Source organism: Tenrec ecaudatus, chromosome 8, assembly GCF_050624435.1.
Source record: "Tenrec ecaudatus isolate mTenEca1 chromosome 8, mTenEca1.hap1, whole genome shotgun sequence".
NCBI lineage: Eukaryota > Metazoa > Chordata > Mammalia > Afrosoricida > Tenrecidae > Tenrec > Tenrec ecaudatus.
In genome coordinates this window covers 62,005,984-62,025,653 of record NC_134537.1, presented here as the reverse complement: position 1 = coordinate 62,025,653, position 19,670 = coordinate 62,005,984, and the positions used below count along the sequence as shown (strand labels likewise).

The 19,670-nt window shown below is 43.4% G+C and overlaps 1 protein-coding gene and 1 pseudogene across 1 annotated transcript in view; both read left to right on the top strand.

Moving 5' to 3' along the window:
• RYR2 (ryanodine receptor 2) overlaps positions 1–19,670 on the top strand; it is an 819,632-nt gene that overhangs the window by 273,770 nt on the left and 526,192 nt on the right. Inside the window, exon 5 of the mRNA XM_075556394.1 lies at positions 1,255–1,269. Within this exon, the coding sequence (XP_075412509.1) occupies positions 1,255–1,269 (15 nt within the window). The remainder of the gene's footprint in view (positions 1–1,254; positions 1,270–19,670) is intronic.
• On the top strand, positions 2,502–3,806 carry LOC142454335 (zinc finger protein Pegasus-like; annotated as a pseudogene).

The following is a 19,670-nucleotide window of genomic DNA, read 5'->3' as shown; positions in this document are numbered from 1 at the left end:
GAGGCTATTGCAGGAAATGATAGTTTCATATATTGGAATTTCCATTAATAAAGGTTGCTTTTTATGTACTTTTGTGTGTGTATGTGTTTATGATGTTTTCTAGCCAGAATAAGTGCTAATATAACACAAATCACAAGGCTGTGCTGTTTTTATTTGTAATCACTTTATTTGGAACTCGTACAAATCTTATCACAATCCACACATACATCCATTTTGTCAAGCACATTTGTACATTCGTTGCCATCATCATTTTCCAAACATTTGCTTTCTACTTGAGTCCTTTATATTAGCTCCTCATTTTCCCCCTCTATCCCTGCTCTCCCCTCCCTCATGAGCCCTTGATAACTTACAAATTATTCCTATTTTGTCATACCTTACACTGTCCAACATCTTGTGTCACCCACTTTTCTGTTGTCCACCCCCAGAAAAAGGTTATATATAGATCCTTGCAATAGGTTCCCCCTTTCCACCCCACCCTCTCTCCACCCTCCCAGTATCGCTACTCTCACCAATGGTCCTGAAGGGGTCGTATGTTCTGGATTCCCTGTGTTTCCAGTTCTTATCTGTACCAGTGTACATCCTCTGGTCTAGCTGGATTTTTAAGGTAGAATTGGGATCATGATAGTGACTGGACAGTTTTTTTTTTTTATTATCCATCTTTTTAAAATTTTATTATTATAAAAAGACTATTGGACTGTTTTTAAAAAGTTTCTGTGATGTTTTTGAAAGGTGCATCTCACAATATTTTGTATCTAAGGATTTTCTTATTATGTTGCATGTAATATGAACAGCTCAATTCAACATACTTGTCTATAATCACCTACTTCTAATTCATTGATTTTATTAATACCATTGAATTTCTTACACAAAAGATGAATTTCAAAAACTATTCATAGGGCATATTTTAAAGAATATCCTTTTATATTTATAAAATTTTTGACAAAAAAGCCTTGGTTAACTTGAAGGCCTGTACCTTTAATTTTTACAGTGCTTATTATGTTAAATACATTGAAGCACACATTGCAGTGGCATGTTGCACAGAAAAAGTAATACAAAGCAAAAAATTTTTAAAGTGTTGTTGCAGCTCTTTTCTAACATGCAATTGATATTATGCTTTATTGTAAAAACACTGTGTGAGATGTGTATGTTTTTATGTTTATTGTTCAGGAAGCTTTTATAAGTAAGTTCTTTTAAAATAAGTGTTTGAAATTATGGATATTTAACATTGTCTCTCTTTTCCTTATGTCCTTACAGAAATTCATGATGAAGGTAAGATGTTGGACTGTCTCCTATTTAAGTGCTGTGTGTATGCTTTAAGTTTGGTTACCTGTTGTTTTATTTTTGAGGTCATAGGTGTTATTTTAAAGTTAAAATATGAAATAAGGCTCTGGCAATTTTAACTTCAAATAACTAACTCACATTTTGATTTAACAGGTTAAACATTTGTTGTCTTTGAGTCATATTTTAAAATATTAACTTTTATTTAGCCAACCTTATGAATTTCTCTCATAAATCATAGACATTTTATAGATTTCCGTTTAGAATTTTTACTCTGTGGTTTATATTTACTATTTTGTCTGTAAGTCCTCTTCTTTGAACGAGTAAATTAGGAAATGAATACACTGGGAAATTAGAAGAGGTACCGAGAAACTACAGTCTTATTAGCTACTTCAGATTAGATAAACTCTCAACCCATTTTATATCTCAATGGAAAAGCTTTTAAAAGGTACCAAAACAGAGAGCAAATGCTCTGAGAATGATTGGCGCAGGGAATGTGCGGATGTGCTTTATACAATTGATGTATGTATATGTATGGATTGTGATAAGAGTTGTATGAGCCCCTAATAAAATGTTTTAAAAAAGGATACCAAAACAAATGGGCAAGATTATGTAATGAAAAAAATATGTGGTGAAGAGAGGAAGAGCAGAGAGTGGTTACTTTAGGTCACACAGTAGAACTGTGTGTGCGTGTGCGCGTGCGCGCACCTATCACCCATATCAAAAGCCCTGATAGCATCAAGGGTAACACATTGGACTACTAATCATAAGGTCACCAGTTCAAAACCACCAACTACTCCAAGGGAGAAAGATGAGTCTTTCTATTTCTGTGGAAACCCACAAAGAGAGTTCTACTCTGTACTGTAGGATCATTATGAGTTAAAATCTACTAGATGCCAATGACTTTGTTTGTTGAGCTTGACTACCTGTATCATATAATACTTATGAGATTTTATTTTTACTATAAAACATGAGAACCAACATTTAGAGATATTTGTTATCTTTTCATAAAAGCTTAGTATAATTTAGAATTTTTAAAGTGTTGCTTCAAAAGATCCCGCTTCTGAAAGTTTCAGATTGAGATTTAAAACATAACATTGAAGGAAGTAGAGTGCTCATATATATCTATGTGATTAGTGTAGCAAAGTCTATTGTTCAGATTTTACAGAAACTAGAGTTACTTACAAACCATAAGAAGTTGATAGTTTCAAAGTCGAGACTAAACAAATGTGGCGGCGGTGACGAAGACGGCGGCTACTGGGACGGCAGTGGCGTTGAACCAGGCGGTGGGGGTTACTCGGTGCGAATGTCTGGAGCTATAACGAACTGTAACCTTCAAACGGAAGCCAAGATGGGTGAAAAGAAACCCGAGCCTCTGGACTTCGTGAAAGATTTTCAGGAGTACCTGACTCAGCAGACCCATCACGCGACCATGATCTCTGGATCAGTCAGTGGGGACAAAGAAGCGGAGGCTCTTCAGGGAGCTGGAACAGATGGTGATCAAAGTGGACTGGATCACCCATCTGAAGTTTCTCTGGACGAAAACTCAGGAATGTTAGTAGACGGGTTTGAAAGGACCTTTGATGGGAAGCTCAAGGGTCGGTACTGCAGCTACGCCAGCAAAGGGACCGCCCGGTTTATCGAGCACAGTAGAATCCACACAGCGACCGGAGCAACCTCTCCCACCATCGGAGGCACAAGCATAAAATGGTACCAATGAAAAGTACCAGGTCTTCCCTGAGCAGCAAGAAGATGTGGGGGGTTTTACAGAAGAAGACCAGCAACCTGAGCTATAGCAGAAGAGCCCTGGTCAACCTGAGCCCGCCGTCCATGGTGGTCCAGAAGCCCGACTATCTTAACGACTTCACCCACGAAATCCCACACCTTCAGACGGACGCCTATGAGCATGGTGAAAACCACACCCACGGGGGCCTCCCAAGGGACCCCCAAGAACTCCTGGTTGACAACCCTTTAAATCAGCTCTCGACTCTAGCCGGACAGTTGTCCAGCCTGCCTCCAGAAAACCAAAACCCCGGCTCCCCCGTTGTAGTGCCCTGCTCCGACGAAAAGCCTTTCATGATTCAGCAGCCCTCTGCCCAGGCCGTTGTTTCTGCCATGTCGGCAAGTATTCCTCAGAGCGCCTCGCCCACCAGCCCCGACCCTCGGCCAGGACCCGGTCAGAGGAACTACAGCCCAGTGGCAGGGCCCAGCAGTGAACCAAGTGCCCACGCGAGTACTCCCAGCCTAGGAAACAGCCAGCCCAGCACGCCGGTCCCGACCCTGCCGGCCCAGGACCCCAGCTTCTGCACCACTGCCAGCACTGTGACATGTATTTTGCCGACAATATACTGTACACTATTCACATGGGATGTCACGGATACGAAAACCCTTTTCAATGTAACATATGTGGTTGCAAATGTAAAAACAAGTATGACTTTGCCTGTCATTTGGCACGAGGTCAACATAACCAACACTGATTAACAACAATCACCCCACACCTGGGGTTGGTTTGGGGGGATTTTTTTGGTGGGAATTTTTTGTTAGTGTGTTTTCGGTCATCCCCTTAATTGCACCCAAGAGCAGGTAAGGTGTCTGCTAATTTAAAGTTTATACATTTTAATTTATAGACTATAAATTTGACAGTGGAAACAAAATCCCCCACCCCATAAAAGTCTAGCCAGGGCCATCTCTGTGTTAGAGCAGCTAGCCGGCTGGGTGTCGGGTTTCCCCTTGGTTAGCCATAGGCGAATGAGAGTCCAGTCATGCTCGTAGGAGGTATTCATGGAAATCATCCCCTACATAGATCGTCCAGGAAACTGAAACTGGTACAGACTCGTGCGATTTCAGGGCAGGGATTGCAGTTGGCTATTCTTTCTGCCCTATTTCACAACGGGAGAACAGCTACTTTTCTTATAGAAAACCTGTTGCAATTTATCTCGGGGTGTGTATAGAGTAGGTGAGTTGCCTTGAAGTTTCTCTGAATTAGAATGCTATTTAATTCACATAATTTAAGTTGAAGCAATAGTTTCATTTCAACTGATAGGGGGATAGTAAATCATTTTCACAAGGGGAAATGTAAAACGAATTGATATTTTTAAAAAGTTATGGAAACATGAAGGAAAGTTCTTAAAAGAAATGAAACCCATGACTTGACATGGAAAATGTCATCCGTTTTCTAATATATCTGAAATATTGAGCTTTTAATTCTTAAAAGACATTCCATTTCTAGCTAGATTTCATGCTGTTTCCATTGGCGTCTTCTGATATTCCAGTTTATTTGATTTCAAACCAAACCCATATGAGACGGGCCCGAGAGAAAGGGTCATCTCGGGCGATGCTCGCTCTCACCCTGTGTGCTGGACCATGTTATTGCAGCCCTCCATCCGGGGTCAGGGCATCAGGTGAGGCAGTCATTCCGCCCATTCCTTTGATGACCAAAGAGGTACAATGGAGTGTCAGCCACCTTCCTTCCCTGGGGAAGGCCAGGCCTTCCACACAGATCTGGGATGCTTCCTTTGCTTGCCTTAGCTCCTGTCGATGTTCGTTTTATGGGTCCAGGGACACATGGAGAAATGGATCTGAACAGGTGCTCACAATGGGTTCTGGTGTCCTCGTGAGAATTAGCCTCTAAGGTCAGTAGGGCTGTAGATTCAGATTGTAAAGCCGCTTTGCCATTTTACCCACCTTTATGATGAGAACACTGTGGAGACTGATTGGAATGTCATCTCAGCAGGAGACCATACAGTGGGGTGAGAAGGGTCTAAGATGCATTTACACGTGGATGTCTGTTTACAGAAATGAGAGTTGTCAATCTAGAGTCATTTTGAACAAGAGGTTTTATATTGTGTAATTAGCTTACTCTGAAGAATAGCTTGGTCAAACAATAAAAGACATTGTTACTAAAAAAAAAAAGAAGTTGATGGTTTGAGTGAGATGAGAGAGAAGAACACTTCATTGAAGGTATCTGTCAACAGGGGACAGAAAATATCTTCCAAAATGGCAAATAACTGCAGTTAACCTTTTCAGTAGAAAATAATATAATTACATTGAGAAGATAGGACATTAGTGACTACTAACTTAGATAAATTAGCTACATACTGGAATGATGGCCATGGTTGATGAAACGATGTAAGCTCCAGCAAGATACAAAATGGTTTTCTTTGCAAATATTTACAGCTTAGCTAGGTTAGAAAACTAGGTTTTGTTACCAAATCTGCATAATTTTTTAATTTAATTACCTTGTTACCATTTAATGTCATATTCCCTTGAAGGATGGAGGGACAAAGTTCCTGAAAAAGGTATCTCAAGTTCTGCCATGAGTTCTGAATCATATTAGGAAAAAAACAATAATACAAAGCAAAACCAAAATAAAACAAATAGCTTCAGGAAAATAAAACAGATGATATGGAATCTGCTAAAACCAGATGATGTTGTGTCTCAAATAATTTAATAAGGCTCTGATTTCTTTTAACTCTGAAAAAAATTAAGGGCTTATTTAATAAATTTAAATATCCTGAAAATGTTAAAATTTGTTAAAGGAAGGTCATTATGCTGCTGAATTTGATTCAACTTTCACCTTTCTATCATGATTTGCTTTGAATTTTTCTCTTTGAACATACATTGTATAACACCTCAGAACTAGATAGATGTTTTCTTATTGAGATCCCACTTCTGTTTGTTGAACTAAACAGTGATTTAACCAGTGATTAAACCAGGTAACTTTGAGTCACTTCCATATTGTGGTGATCCCAAGTGTATCAGATGAAAGTTCTCTGATGTCACAATATGACAAATGTGTACAAATAGTCGTAGGGGAGCAGGAATCTGCACCCAAATGGCAGCTTTATTTTTTTTTTTACTTTTGCTTTATTTCCACCACCCCCACCACCCTCCCCTTTAAAAATATTGTTTTGCTCTCCTTTCCTGGTTTTCTCTTATTTCCTCTTCTCATGCAACCCTTTCCCACCTCCTGTGACTCCACAAGCCTCCCAGGCATAAAGAGAGAGGCCAAGCAGATCAGCAGGCCCACCCAAGTTATTATTTTTTTAAACCAGTTTTTTATCTTTTTGCCTGAGAGCACAGATCCACCCACAGCCACATTGCCATTAAGCCAGAACTCCAGTATTCACACCCAAGCCACACCTTCATCTTTAGTTTCCCCTTCTTTTCTCTGCACATTCAGACATTTTCATTCTTCTATTTCTCCTTACCTCTCTCTTTTTTCTTTAATATTCTGCCTCTTCATTCTTTTCGGCTTTATTGGTACACACACACACACAAACACATGTATATTAATCCTCTTCTTTTGCTCTACTTACTTGTTTACATTTTTCTCCTGCCCTTCCCACTATCTCTTTCTATTCACTTTCCTTGTGAAATAGTTTACATTATATGATACCTACTAATTTTTATTACCCTTACCTATTAATTTTTATTATACTTAAAAATATATTTATTATTATTACAATATTTTTGCCTAATCATATGGTCCCTTAAAATTTATTTTAACTTTTATTTTATTCTCTCCTCCGCCCCATCCCATTTTGCATACTTACTCAATGTTTCCTTTGTTCCTGAATTCCCCAGGAATAATGTGCACTATACGATAAGTAGGGAATAATATAATAAGAATACATGATAATGATATACATATATACCACCCTAATGAAACACCTGTAAAATACATCCTTCAAATGCTCACAGAGTTGAAGAGAGAAATAGACAGTTGAACAATAATAGCAGGAGGAGTCAACACACAACTCAGAACAATTATCCAAAAAGAAACTCAATTAAGAAAAAGAGGAGTTAAACAAAATAATCAACTGTCTTGGTGTGGGAGTTACACAGTTTCACGTCAACTTGATAAATAGAATGAAGAGGTGAATTCTAACCTGTCAATCAGGTCATAGTCTCTCTTCCTCCCTGGAGGAGGGTCCTACTTTCTCTCTGCTGTGCCTTGTTGTCAAGCCAATGGAGTGACACGCTTCCACCATCACTGGATCCACAAGACTGTCTACCCACTGGACTGTGATCTTTCTGTATTAAGCATCATTTCATGTACTTCATGAAGCTGAAGATGAATTTATAGACTAGTATCAGACATATGGGCTAATATCAGATTTATGGACTTTATCTAGACTGGGCTGGGATTTTTTTCTTAATATACAGTTGTTTTCTGATATAAAGTTCTTTATTACACACATAATACTTTCTCTGGACTTGCTTCTCTAGTTAACTTGGACTAACACACTTGATCTCCAAATATATACAGAGAATTCCACCTAACACAATGTACAGTAGACATTCTTCTCCAGTTCACATGGTAAAAACGCTAGAATAGACCATATGTTAGGCCACAAAGCAAGCCTTACTAAATTAAAAATATATATACCCTGCAAGCCGTGTTCTCAGACCACAATGCTATAAAACTAGAAACATACAGTAAAAAGAACAAGACCATAAACCACATGGAGCATGAACAGCATACTACAGAAAATGAGCAATAGATCAAATAAGGGATTGAATTGAGAAATTTATTCAAACAAATAAGAATGATAACACAACATACCAAAACTTATGAGGTATATCAAATGAAGTTATTTGAGGGAAATTTATAGCAATCAATGCACACATTAAAAAAAGAGGACAAATCCAAAATCAACATCTAACACAACTCTTCCAACAACTAGAGTAAGTGAAACAATATAAATCTTCCAATAACAAGAGAAAATAAATTTTAAAGATCAAAGTAGAAATGAATAAACTGAAAATAGAAAAATAATGGAGAATATCAGCAAAACAAAAAGGTGATGCTTTGAAGGATTAGCAAAATATACTAGCAAATGTAGAAAAGGAAAAGAAAGAGACGATGCAAATATCTAGGATTAGAGATAAAAAGACGACATCACAACAGATACAAATGAAATAAGAAAGGATACCAGCACTAGGAAAGACGAGCTTGATAATCGAGGAGAATGAACAAATGACTGGACCCCATCTATGCAAATTAATGAGGACAGATGTAGAAAACTTGAACAGACCTATAACACAAGAAGAAATAGAGACAATCATCCAGAAATTTCCAACCAAGACAAAACCAAGGAAAATCTGATGAATTCACAGAGAAATTCTACTAAGTATTCAGGGAAGAGGTGTTACCGATTCTACACAGATTTTCTGGAATGCAGAATAAATGCATATTCTCGAACTCATTCTCTGAAGTAAGTTTAACTCTGATGCAAAATCCAAGCAGAGACCCAATAAATATAGAAAATTATAGACCAATATCCATGATTAATATAGATGGCAAAAGTATTCAACAAAATTCTGACCAATAGAACCCAACAAATCAAAAAAAGAATTCATCTTGGCCCAGTGGGATTCATAACAGGGATGCAAGGATGGTTCAATATTTGAAAATCTATCAATGTAATCTACCACAAAAACTAGACTAAGAACAAAACAATCAGATGACTAAATGCAAAAAATGCATTTGGCCGTATCTAACACCCATTTATGATAAAACAGTCAACAAAATAGCAATAGGAGAGAAATTTCCCAACATAATAAGGGTTATATATGAAAAAATAAGTATCAACAGGATACTCAATGGGGAAAAACTAAAAGCATTTCCCATGCGAATGCAAACCAGGCAAGGATGTCCCCATCATCACTCTTATTCGATATTATGAAGAAAGCCTTAGCCAGAGTCATTAGACGACAAAAGGAACCCAGGAAATACAGTTGGGCAAAGAACAAGTGAAAATTTCGAAAAGAGCCTACCATAAGATTGTTAGAAAAACATAAGGAAGTTGGTAAAGTAGCAAGGTACAAGATTAAGAAGCAGAAATCATTTGAATTACTATATACCAGGAAAGAGCTCTTAAAAAGACAAGTAGAAAACAATATCTTTTACAGCAGCCACACAAACAATGAAGTACTTAGGAATGAACCTTGTACATATCTACAACCATTGTGGTAAGAAACACGGCACTACCTAAAGAAACACGGCACCACCTAAAGAAACACGGCACCACCTAAAGAAGAAACACGGTACTACCTAAAGAAGAAACACGGTACTACCTAAAGAGGAAACACGGCACTACCTAAAGAAACACGGCACCACCTAAATAAACACGACACCACCTAGAGAAACACGACACCACCTAAAGAAGAAACACGGCACTACCTAAAGAAACACTGCACCACCTAAAGAGGAAACACGGCACTACCTAAAGAAACACAACACCACCTAAAGAAGAAACACGGCACTACCTAAAGAAACACGGCACCACCTAAAGAAGAAACACGGCACTACCTAAAGAAACACGGCACCACCTAAAGAAGAAACACGACACCACCTAAAGAAACACGGCACCACCTAAGGAAACACAGCACTACCTAAAAAAACACGGCACCACCTAAAGAAACACGGCACTACCTAAAGAAGAAACATGGCACTATCTAAAGAAACACGGCACCACCTAAAGAAGAAACACGGCACTACCTAAAGAAACACGGCACCACCTAAAGAAACACAGCACCACCTAAAGAAACAGGGCACCACCTAAAGAAACACGGCACCACCTAAAGAAACACGACACCACCTAAAGAAACACGACACCACCTAAAGAAGAAACACGGCACTACCTAAAGAAACACGGCACCACCTAAAGAGGAAACACGGCACTACCTAAAGAAACACAACACAACCTAAAGAAGAAACACGGCACCACCTAAAGAAGAAACACGGCACTACCTAAAGAAACACGGCACCACCTAAAGAGGAAACACGGCACTACCTAAAGAAACACAACACAACCTAAAGAAGAAACACGGCACCACCTAAAGAAACACGGCACCACCTATGGAAACACGGCACCACCTAAAGAGGAAACACGGCACCACCAAAAGAAACAGGGCACCACCTAAAGAAACACGGCACTACCTAAAGAAGAAACACGGCACCACCTAAAGAAACACGGCACCACCTAAAGAAACACGGCACCACCTAAAGAAACACGGCACCACCTAAAGAAACACGGCACCACCTAAAGAAACACGGCACCACCTAAAGAAACACGGCACCACCTAAAGAAACACGGCACCACCTAAAGAAACACGGCACCACCTAAAGAAACACCGCACCACCTAAAGAAACACGGCACCACCTAAAGAAACACCGCACCACCTAAAGAAACACGGCACTACCTAAAGGAGAAACACGGCACCACCTAAAGAAACACGGCACCACCTAAAGAAACACGGCACCACCTAAAGAAACACGGCACAACCTAAAGAAACACGGCACCACCTAAAGAAACACGGCACCACCTAAAGAAACACGGCACCACCTAAAGAAACACGGCACCACCTAAAGAAACACGGCACCACCTAAAGAAACACGACACCACCTAAAGAAGAAACACGGCACTACCTAAAGAAACACGGCACCACCTAAAGAAACACGGCACCACCTAAAGAAACACGGCACTACCTAAAGAAGAAACACGGCACCACCTAAAGAAACACGGCACCACCTAAAGAAACACGGCACCACCTAAAGAGGAAACACGGCACCACCAAAAGAAACACGGCACCACCTAAAGAAACAAGGCACCACCTAAAGAAACACGCCACCACCAAAAGAAACACGGCACCACCTAAAGAAACACGGCACCACCTAAAGAAACACGGCACCACCTAAAGAGGAAACACGGCACCACCAAAAGAAACAGGGCACCACCTAAAGAAACACGGCACTACCTAAAGAAGAAACACGGCACCACCTAAAGAAACACGGCACCACCTAAGGAAACACGGCACCACCTAAAGAAACAGGGCACCACCTAAAGAAACACGGCACTACCTAAAGAAGAAACACGGCACCACCTAAAGAAACACGGCACCACCTAAAGAAACACGGCACTACCTAAAGAAACACGGCACTACCTAAAGAAGAAACACGGCACCACCTAAAGAAACACGACACCACCTAAAGAAACATGACACCACCTAAAGAAGAAACACGGCACTACCTAAAGGAACACGGCACCACCTAAAGAGGAAACACGGCACTACCTAAAGAAACACAACACCACCTAAAGAAGAAACACGGCACCACCTAAAGAAACACGGCAACACCTAAAGAAACACGGCACCATCTAAAGAGGAAACACGGCACCACCAAAAGAAACACGGCACCACCTAAAGAAACACGGCACCACCTAAAGAAACACGGCACCACCTAAAGAAACACGGCACCACCTAAAGAAGAAACACGGCACCACCTAAAGAAACACAACACCACCTAAAGAGGAAACACGGCACCACCAAAAGAAACAGGGCACCACCTAAAGAAACACGACACCACCTAAAGAAACACGGCACCACCTAAAGAAACACGGCACCACCTAAAGAGGAAACACGGCACCACCTAAAGAAACACGGCACCACCTAAAGAGGAAACACGGCACCACCAAAAGAAACACGGCACCACCTAAAGAGGAAACACGGCACCACCTAAAGAGGAAACACGGCACCACCTAAAGAGGAAACATGGCACCACCTAAAGAGGAAACACGGCACCACCTAAAGAGGAAACACGGCACCACCTAAAGAGGAAACAAGGCACCACCTAAAGAGGAAACACGGCACCACCTAAAGAGGAAACACGGCACCACCTAAAGAAACACGGCACCTCCTAAAGAAGAAACACGGCACCACCTAAAGAAACACGGCACCACCTAAAGAGGAAACACGGCACCACCTAAAGAAACACGGCACCACCTAAAGAGGAAACACGGCACCACCTAAAGAAACACGGCACCACCTAAAGAAACACGGCACCACCTAAAGAGGAAACACGGCACCACCAAAAGAGGAAACATGGCACCACCTAAAGAGGAAACACGGCACCACCTAAAGAGGAAACACGGCACCACCTAAAGAGGAAACAAGGCACCACCTAAAGAGGAAACACGGCACCACCTAAAGAGGAAACACGGCACCACCTAGAGAGGAAACATGGCACCACCTAAAGAGGAAACACGGCACCACCTAAAGAGGAAACACGGCACCACCTAAAGAGGAAACAAGGCACCACCTAAAGAGGAAACACGGCACCACCTAAAGAGGAAACACGGCACCACCTAAAGAAACACGGCACCTCCTAAAGAAGAAACACGGCACCACCTAAAGAAACACGGCACCACCTAAAGAGGAAACACGGCACCACCTAAAGAAACACGGCACCACCTAAAGAGGAAACACGGCACCACCTAAAGAAACACGGCACCACCTAAAGAAACACGGCACCACCTAAAGAGGAAACACGGCACCACCAAAAGAAACAGGGCACCACCTAAAGAAACACGGCACTACCTAAAGAAGAAACACGGCACCACCTAAAGAATCACGGCACCACCTAAAGAAACACGGCACTACCTAAAGAAGAAACACGGCACCACCTAAAGAAACACGGCACCACCTAAAGAAACACGGCACCACCTAAAGAAACACGGCACCACCTAAAGAAACACGGCACCACCTAAAGAAACACAACACCACCTAAAGAGGAAACACGGCACCACCAAAAGAAACAGGGCACCACCTAAAGAAACACGACACCACCTAAAGAAACACGGCACCACCTAAAGAAACACGGCACCACCTAAAGAGGAAACACGGCACCACCTAAAGAAACACGGCACCACCTAAAGAGGAAACACGGCACCACCAAAAGAAACACGGCACCACCTAAAGAGGAAACACGGCACCACCTAAAGAGGAAACACGGCACCACCTAAAGAGGAAACATGGCACCACCTAAAGAGGAAACACGGCACCACCTAAAGAGGAAACACGGCACCACCTAAAGAGGAAACAAGGCACCACCTAAAGAGGAAACACGGCACCACCTAAAGAGGAAACACGGCACCACCTAAAGAAACACGGCACCTCCTAAAGAAGAAACACGGCACCACCTAAAGAAACACGGCACCACCTAAAGAGGAAACACGGCACCACCTAAAGAAACACGGCACCACCTAAAGAGGAAACACGGCACCACCTAAAGAAACACGGCACCACCTAAAGAAACACGGCACCACCTAAAGAGGAAACACGGCACCACCAAAAGAGGAAACATGGCACCACCTAAAGAGGAAACACGGCACCACCTAAAGAGGAAACACGGCACCACCTAAAGAGGAAACAAGGCACCACCTAAAGAGGAAACACGGCACCACCTAAAGAGGAAACACGGCACCACCTAAAGAGGAAACATGGCACCACCTAAAGAGGAAACACGGCACCACCTAAAGAGGAAACACGGCACCACCTAAAGAGGAAACAAGGCACCACCTAAAGAGGAAACACGGCACCACCTAAAGAGGAAACACGGCACCACCTAAAGAAACACGGCACCTCCTAAAGAAGAAACACGGCACCACCTAAAGAAACACGGCACCACCTAAAGAGGAAACACGGCACCACCTAAAGAAACACGGCACCACCTAAAGAGGAAACACGGCACCACCTAAAGAAACACGGCACCACCTAAAGAAACACGGCACCACCTAAAGAGGAAACACGGCACCACCAAAAGAAACAGGGCACCACCTAAAGAAACACGGCACTACCTAAAGAAGAAACACGGCACCACCTAAAGAAACACGGCACCACCTAAAGAAACACGGCACTACCTAAAGAAGAAACACGGCACCACCTAAAGAAACACGGCACCACCTAAAGAAACACGGCACCACCTAAAGAAACACGGCACCACCTAAAGAAACACTGCACCACCTAAAGAAACACGGCACCACCTAAAGAAACACGGCACCACCTAAAGAAACTCGGCACCACCTAAAGAAACACGGCACCACCTAAAGAAACACGGCACCACCTAAAGAAACACGGCACCACCTAAAGAAACACGGCACCACCTAAAGAAGAAACACGGCACCACCTAAAGAAACACGACACCACCTAAAGAAACACAACACCACCTAAAGAAGAAACACGGCACTACCTAAAGAAACACGGCACCACCTAAAGAGGAAACACGGCACTACCTAAAGAAACACAACACCACCTAAAGAAGAAACACGGCACCACCTAAAGAAACACGGCACCACCTAAAGAAACACGGCACCACCAAAAGAAACAGGGCACTACCTAAAGAAACACGGCACTACCAAAAGAAGAAACACGGCACCACCTAAAGAAACATGGCACCACCTAAAGAGGAAACCCGGCACCACCTAAGGAAACACGGCACCACCTAAAGAGGAAACACGGCACCACCAAAAGAAACAGGGCACCACCTAAAGAAACACGGCACCACCTAAAGAAACACGGCACCACCTAAAGAAACACGGCACCACCTAAAGAAACACGGCACCACCTAAAGAAACACGGAACCACCTAAAGAGGAAACACGGCATCACCAAAAGAAACAGGGCACCACCTAAAGAAACACAGCACTACCTAAAGAAGAAACACGGCACCACCTAAAGAAACACGGCACTACATAAAGAAGAAACACGGCACCACCTAAAGAAACACGGCACCACCTAAAGAGGAAACACGGCACCACCTAAAGAAACACAACACCACCTAAAGAAACAGGGCACCACCTAAAGAAACACGGCACTACATAAAGAAGAAACACGGCACCACCTAAAGAAACACGGCACCACCTAAGGAAACACGGCACCACCTAAAGAAACAGGGCACCACCTAAAGAAACACGGCACTACCTAAAGAAGAAACACGGCACCACCTAAAGAAACACGGCACCACCTAAAGAAACACGGCACTACTTAAAGAAGAAACACGGCACCACCTAAAGAAACACGGCACCACCTAAAGAAACAGGGCACCACCTAAAAAAACACGGCACCACCTAAAGAAACACGACACCACCTAAAGAAACACGACACCACCTAAAGAAGAAACACGGCACTACCTAAAGAAACACGGCACCACCTAAAGAGGAAACACGGCACTACCTAAAGAAACACAACACCACCTAAAGAAGAAACACGGCACCACCTAAAGAAACACAACACCACCTAAAGAAGAAACACGGCACCACCTAAAGAGGAAACACGGCACCACCAAAAGAAACAGGGCACCACCTAAAGAAACACGGCACTACCTAAAGAAGAAACACGGCACCACCTAAAGAAACACGGCACCATCTAAAGAGGAAACACGGCACCACCTAAAGAAACACGGCACCACCTAAAGAGGAAACACGGCACCACCAAATGAAACAGGGCACCACCTAAAGAAACACGGCACCACCTAAAGAGGAAACACGGCACCACCAAAAGAAACAGGGCACCACCTAAAGAAACACGGCACTACCTAAAGAAGAAACACGGCACCACCTAAAGAAACACGGCACCACCTAAAGAAACACGGCACCACCTAAAGAAACACGGCACCACCTAAAGAAACACGGCACTACCTAAAGAAGAAACACGGCACCACCTAAAGAAACACGGCACCAACAAAAGAAACAGGGCACCACCTAAAGAAACACGGCACTACCTAAAGAAACACGGCACCACCTAAAGAGGAAACACGGCACCACCAAAAGAAACAGGGCACCACCTAAAGAAACACGGCACTACCTAAAGAAGAAACACGGCACCACCTAAAGAAACACGGCACCACCTAAAGAAACACGGCACCACCTAAAGAAACAGGGCACCACCTAAAGAAACACGGCACTACCTAGAGAGGAAACACGGCACCACTTAAAGAGGAAACACGGCACCACCAAAAGAAACAGGGCACCACCTAAAGAAACACGGCACTACCTAAAGAAGAAACACGGCACCACCTAAAGAAACACGGCACCACCTAAAGAAACACGGCACCACCTAAAGAAACACGGCACCACCAAAAGAAACACTGCACCACCTAAAGAAACACGGCACCACCTAAAGAAACACGGCACCACCTAAAGAAACACGGCACCACCTAAAGAAACACGGCACCACCTAAAGAAACACGGCACCACCTAAAGAAACACGGCACCACCTAAAGAAACACGGCACCACCTAAAGAAACACGGCACCACCTAAAGAAACACAACACCACCTAAAGAAACACAACACCACCTAAAGAAGAAACACGGCACTACCTAAAGAAACACGGCACCACCTAAAGAGGAAACAAGGCACTACCTAAAGAAACACAACACTACCTAAAGAAGAAACACGGCACCACCTAAAGAAACACGGCACCACCTAAAGAGGAAACACGGCACCACCTAAAGAAACACGGCACCACCAAAAGAAACACGGCACCACCTAAAGAAACACGGCACCACCGAAAGAAACACAACACCACCTAAAGAAACAGGGCACCACCTAAAAAAACACGGCACCACCTAAAGAAACACGACACCACCTAAAGAAACACGACACCACCTAAAGAAGAAACACGGCACTACCTAAAGAAACACGGCACCACCTAAAGAGGAAACACGGCACTACCTAAAGAAACACAACACCACCTAAAGAAGAAACACGGCACCACCTAAAGAAACACAACACCACCTAAAGAAGAAACACGGCACCACCTAAAGAGGAAACACGGCACCACCAAAAGAAACAGGGCACCACCTAAAGAAACACGGCACTACCTAAAGAATAAACACGGCACCACCTAAAGAAACACGGCACCACCTAAAGAAACACGGCACCACCTAAAGAAACACGGCACCACCTAAAGAAACACGGCACCACCTAAAGAAACACGGCACCACCTAAAGAAACACGGCACCACCTAAAGAAACACGGCACCACCTAAAGAAACACGGCACCACCTAAAGAAGAAACACGGCACCACCTAAAGAAACACGACACCACCTAAAGAAACACAACCCCACCTAAAGAAGAAACACGGCACTACCTAAAGAAACACGGCACCACCTAAAGAGGAAACACGGCACTACCTAAAGAAACACAACACCACCTAAAGAAGAAACACGGCACCACCTAAAGAAACACGGCACCACCTAAAGAAACACGGCACCACCTAAAGAGGAAACACGGCACCACCAAAAGAAACAGGGCACCACCTAAAGAAACACGGCACTACCTAAAGAAGAAACACGGCACCACCTAAAGAAACACGGCACCACCTAAAGAGGAAACCCGGCACCACCTAAAGAAACACGGCACCACCCAAAGAGGAAACACGGCACCACCAAAAGAAACAGGGCACCACCTAAAGAAACACGGCACCACTTAAAGAGGAAACACGGCACCACCAAAAGAAACAGGGCACCACCTAAAGAAACACGGCACTACCTAAAGAAGAAACACGGCACCACCTAAAGAAACACGGCACCACCTAAAGAAACACGGCACCACCTAAAGAAACACGGCACCACCTAAAGAAACACGGCACCACCTAAAGAAACACGGCACCACCTAAAGAAAAAACACGGCACCACCTAAAGAAACACGGCACCACCTAAAGAAGAAACACGGCACCACCTAAAGAAACACGACACCACCTAAAGAAACACAACCCCACCTAAAGAAGAAACACGGCACTACCTAAAGAAACACGGCACCACCTAAAGAGGAAACACGGCACTACCTAAAGAAACACAACACCACCTAAAGAAGAAACACGGCACCACCTAAAGAAACACGGCACCACCTAAAGAAACACGGCACCACCTAAAGAGGAAACACGGCACCACCAAAAGAAACAGGGCACCACCTAAAGAAACACGGCACTACCTAAAGAAGAAACACGGCACCACCTAAAGAAACACGGCACCACCTAAAGAGGAAACCCGGCACCACCTAAAGAAACACGGCACCACCCAAAGAGGAAACACGGCACCACCAAAAGAAACAGGGCACCACCTAAAGAAACACGGCACCACTTAAAGAGGAAACACGGCACCACCAAAAGAAACAGGGCACCACCTAAAGAAACACGGCACTACCTGAAGAAGAAACACGGCACCACCTAAAGAAACACGGCACCACCTAAAGAAACACGGCACCACCTAAAGAAACACGGCACCACCTAAAGAAACACGGCACCACCTAAAGAAAAAACACGGCACCACCTAAAGAAACACGACACCACCTAAAGAAACACAACACCACCTAAAGAAGAAACACGGCACTACCTAAAGAAACACGGCACCACCTAAAGAGGAAACACGGCACTACCTAAAGAAACACAACACCACCTAAAGAAGAAACACGGCACCACCTAAAGAAACACGGCAACACCTAAAGAAACACGGCACCATCTAAAGAGGAAACACGGCACCACCAAAAGAAACAGGGCACCACCTAAAGAAACACGGCACTACCTAAAGAAGAAACACGGCACCACCTAAAGAAACACTGCACCACCTAAAGAGGAAACACGGCACCACCAAAAGAAACAGGGCACCACCTAAAGAAACACGGCACTACCTAAAGAAGAAACACGGCACCACCAAAAGAAACAGGGCACCACCTAAAGAAACACGGCACCACCTAAAGAAACAGGGCACCACCTAAAGAAACACGGCACTACCTAGAGAGGAAACACGGCACCACCTAAAGAAACACGGCACCACCTAAAGAAACACTGCACCACCTAAAGAAACACGGCACTACCTAAAGAAGAAACACGGCACCACCTAAAGAAACACGGCACCACCTAAAGAAACACGGCACCACCTAAAGAAACACGGCACCACCAAAAGAAACACTGCACCACCTAAAGAAACACGGCACCACCTAAAGAAACACGGCACCACCTAAAGAAACACGGCACCACCTAAAGAAACACGGCACCACCTAAAGAAACACGGCACCACCTAAAGAAACACGGCACCACCTAAAGAAACACGGCACCACCTAAAGAAACACAACACCACCTAAAGAAGAAACACGGCACTACCTAAAGAAACACGGCACCACCTAAAGAGGAAACAAGGCACTACCTAAAGAAACACAACACTACCTAAAGAAGAAACACGGCACCACCTAAAGAAACACGGCACCACCTAAAGAGGAAACACGGCACCACCTAAAGAAACACGGCACCACCAAAAGAAACACGGCACCACCTAAAGAAACACGGCACCACCGAAAGAAACACAACACCACCTAAAGAAACAGGGCACCACCTAAAAAAACACGGCACCACCTAAAGAAACACGACACCACCTAAAGAAACACGACACCACCTAAAGAAGAAACACGGCACTACCTAAAGAAACACGGCACCACCTAAAGAGGAAACACGGCACTACCTAAAGAAACACAACACCACCTAAAGAAGAAACACGGCACCACCTAAAGAAACACAACACCACCTAAAGAAGAAACACGGCACCACCTAAAGAG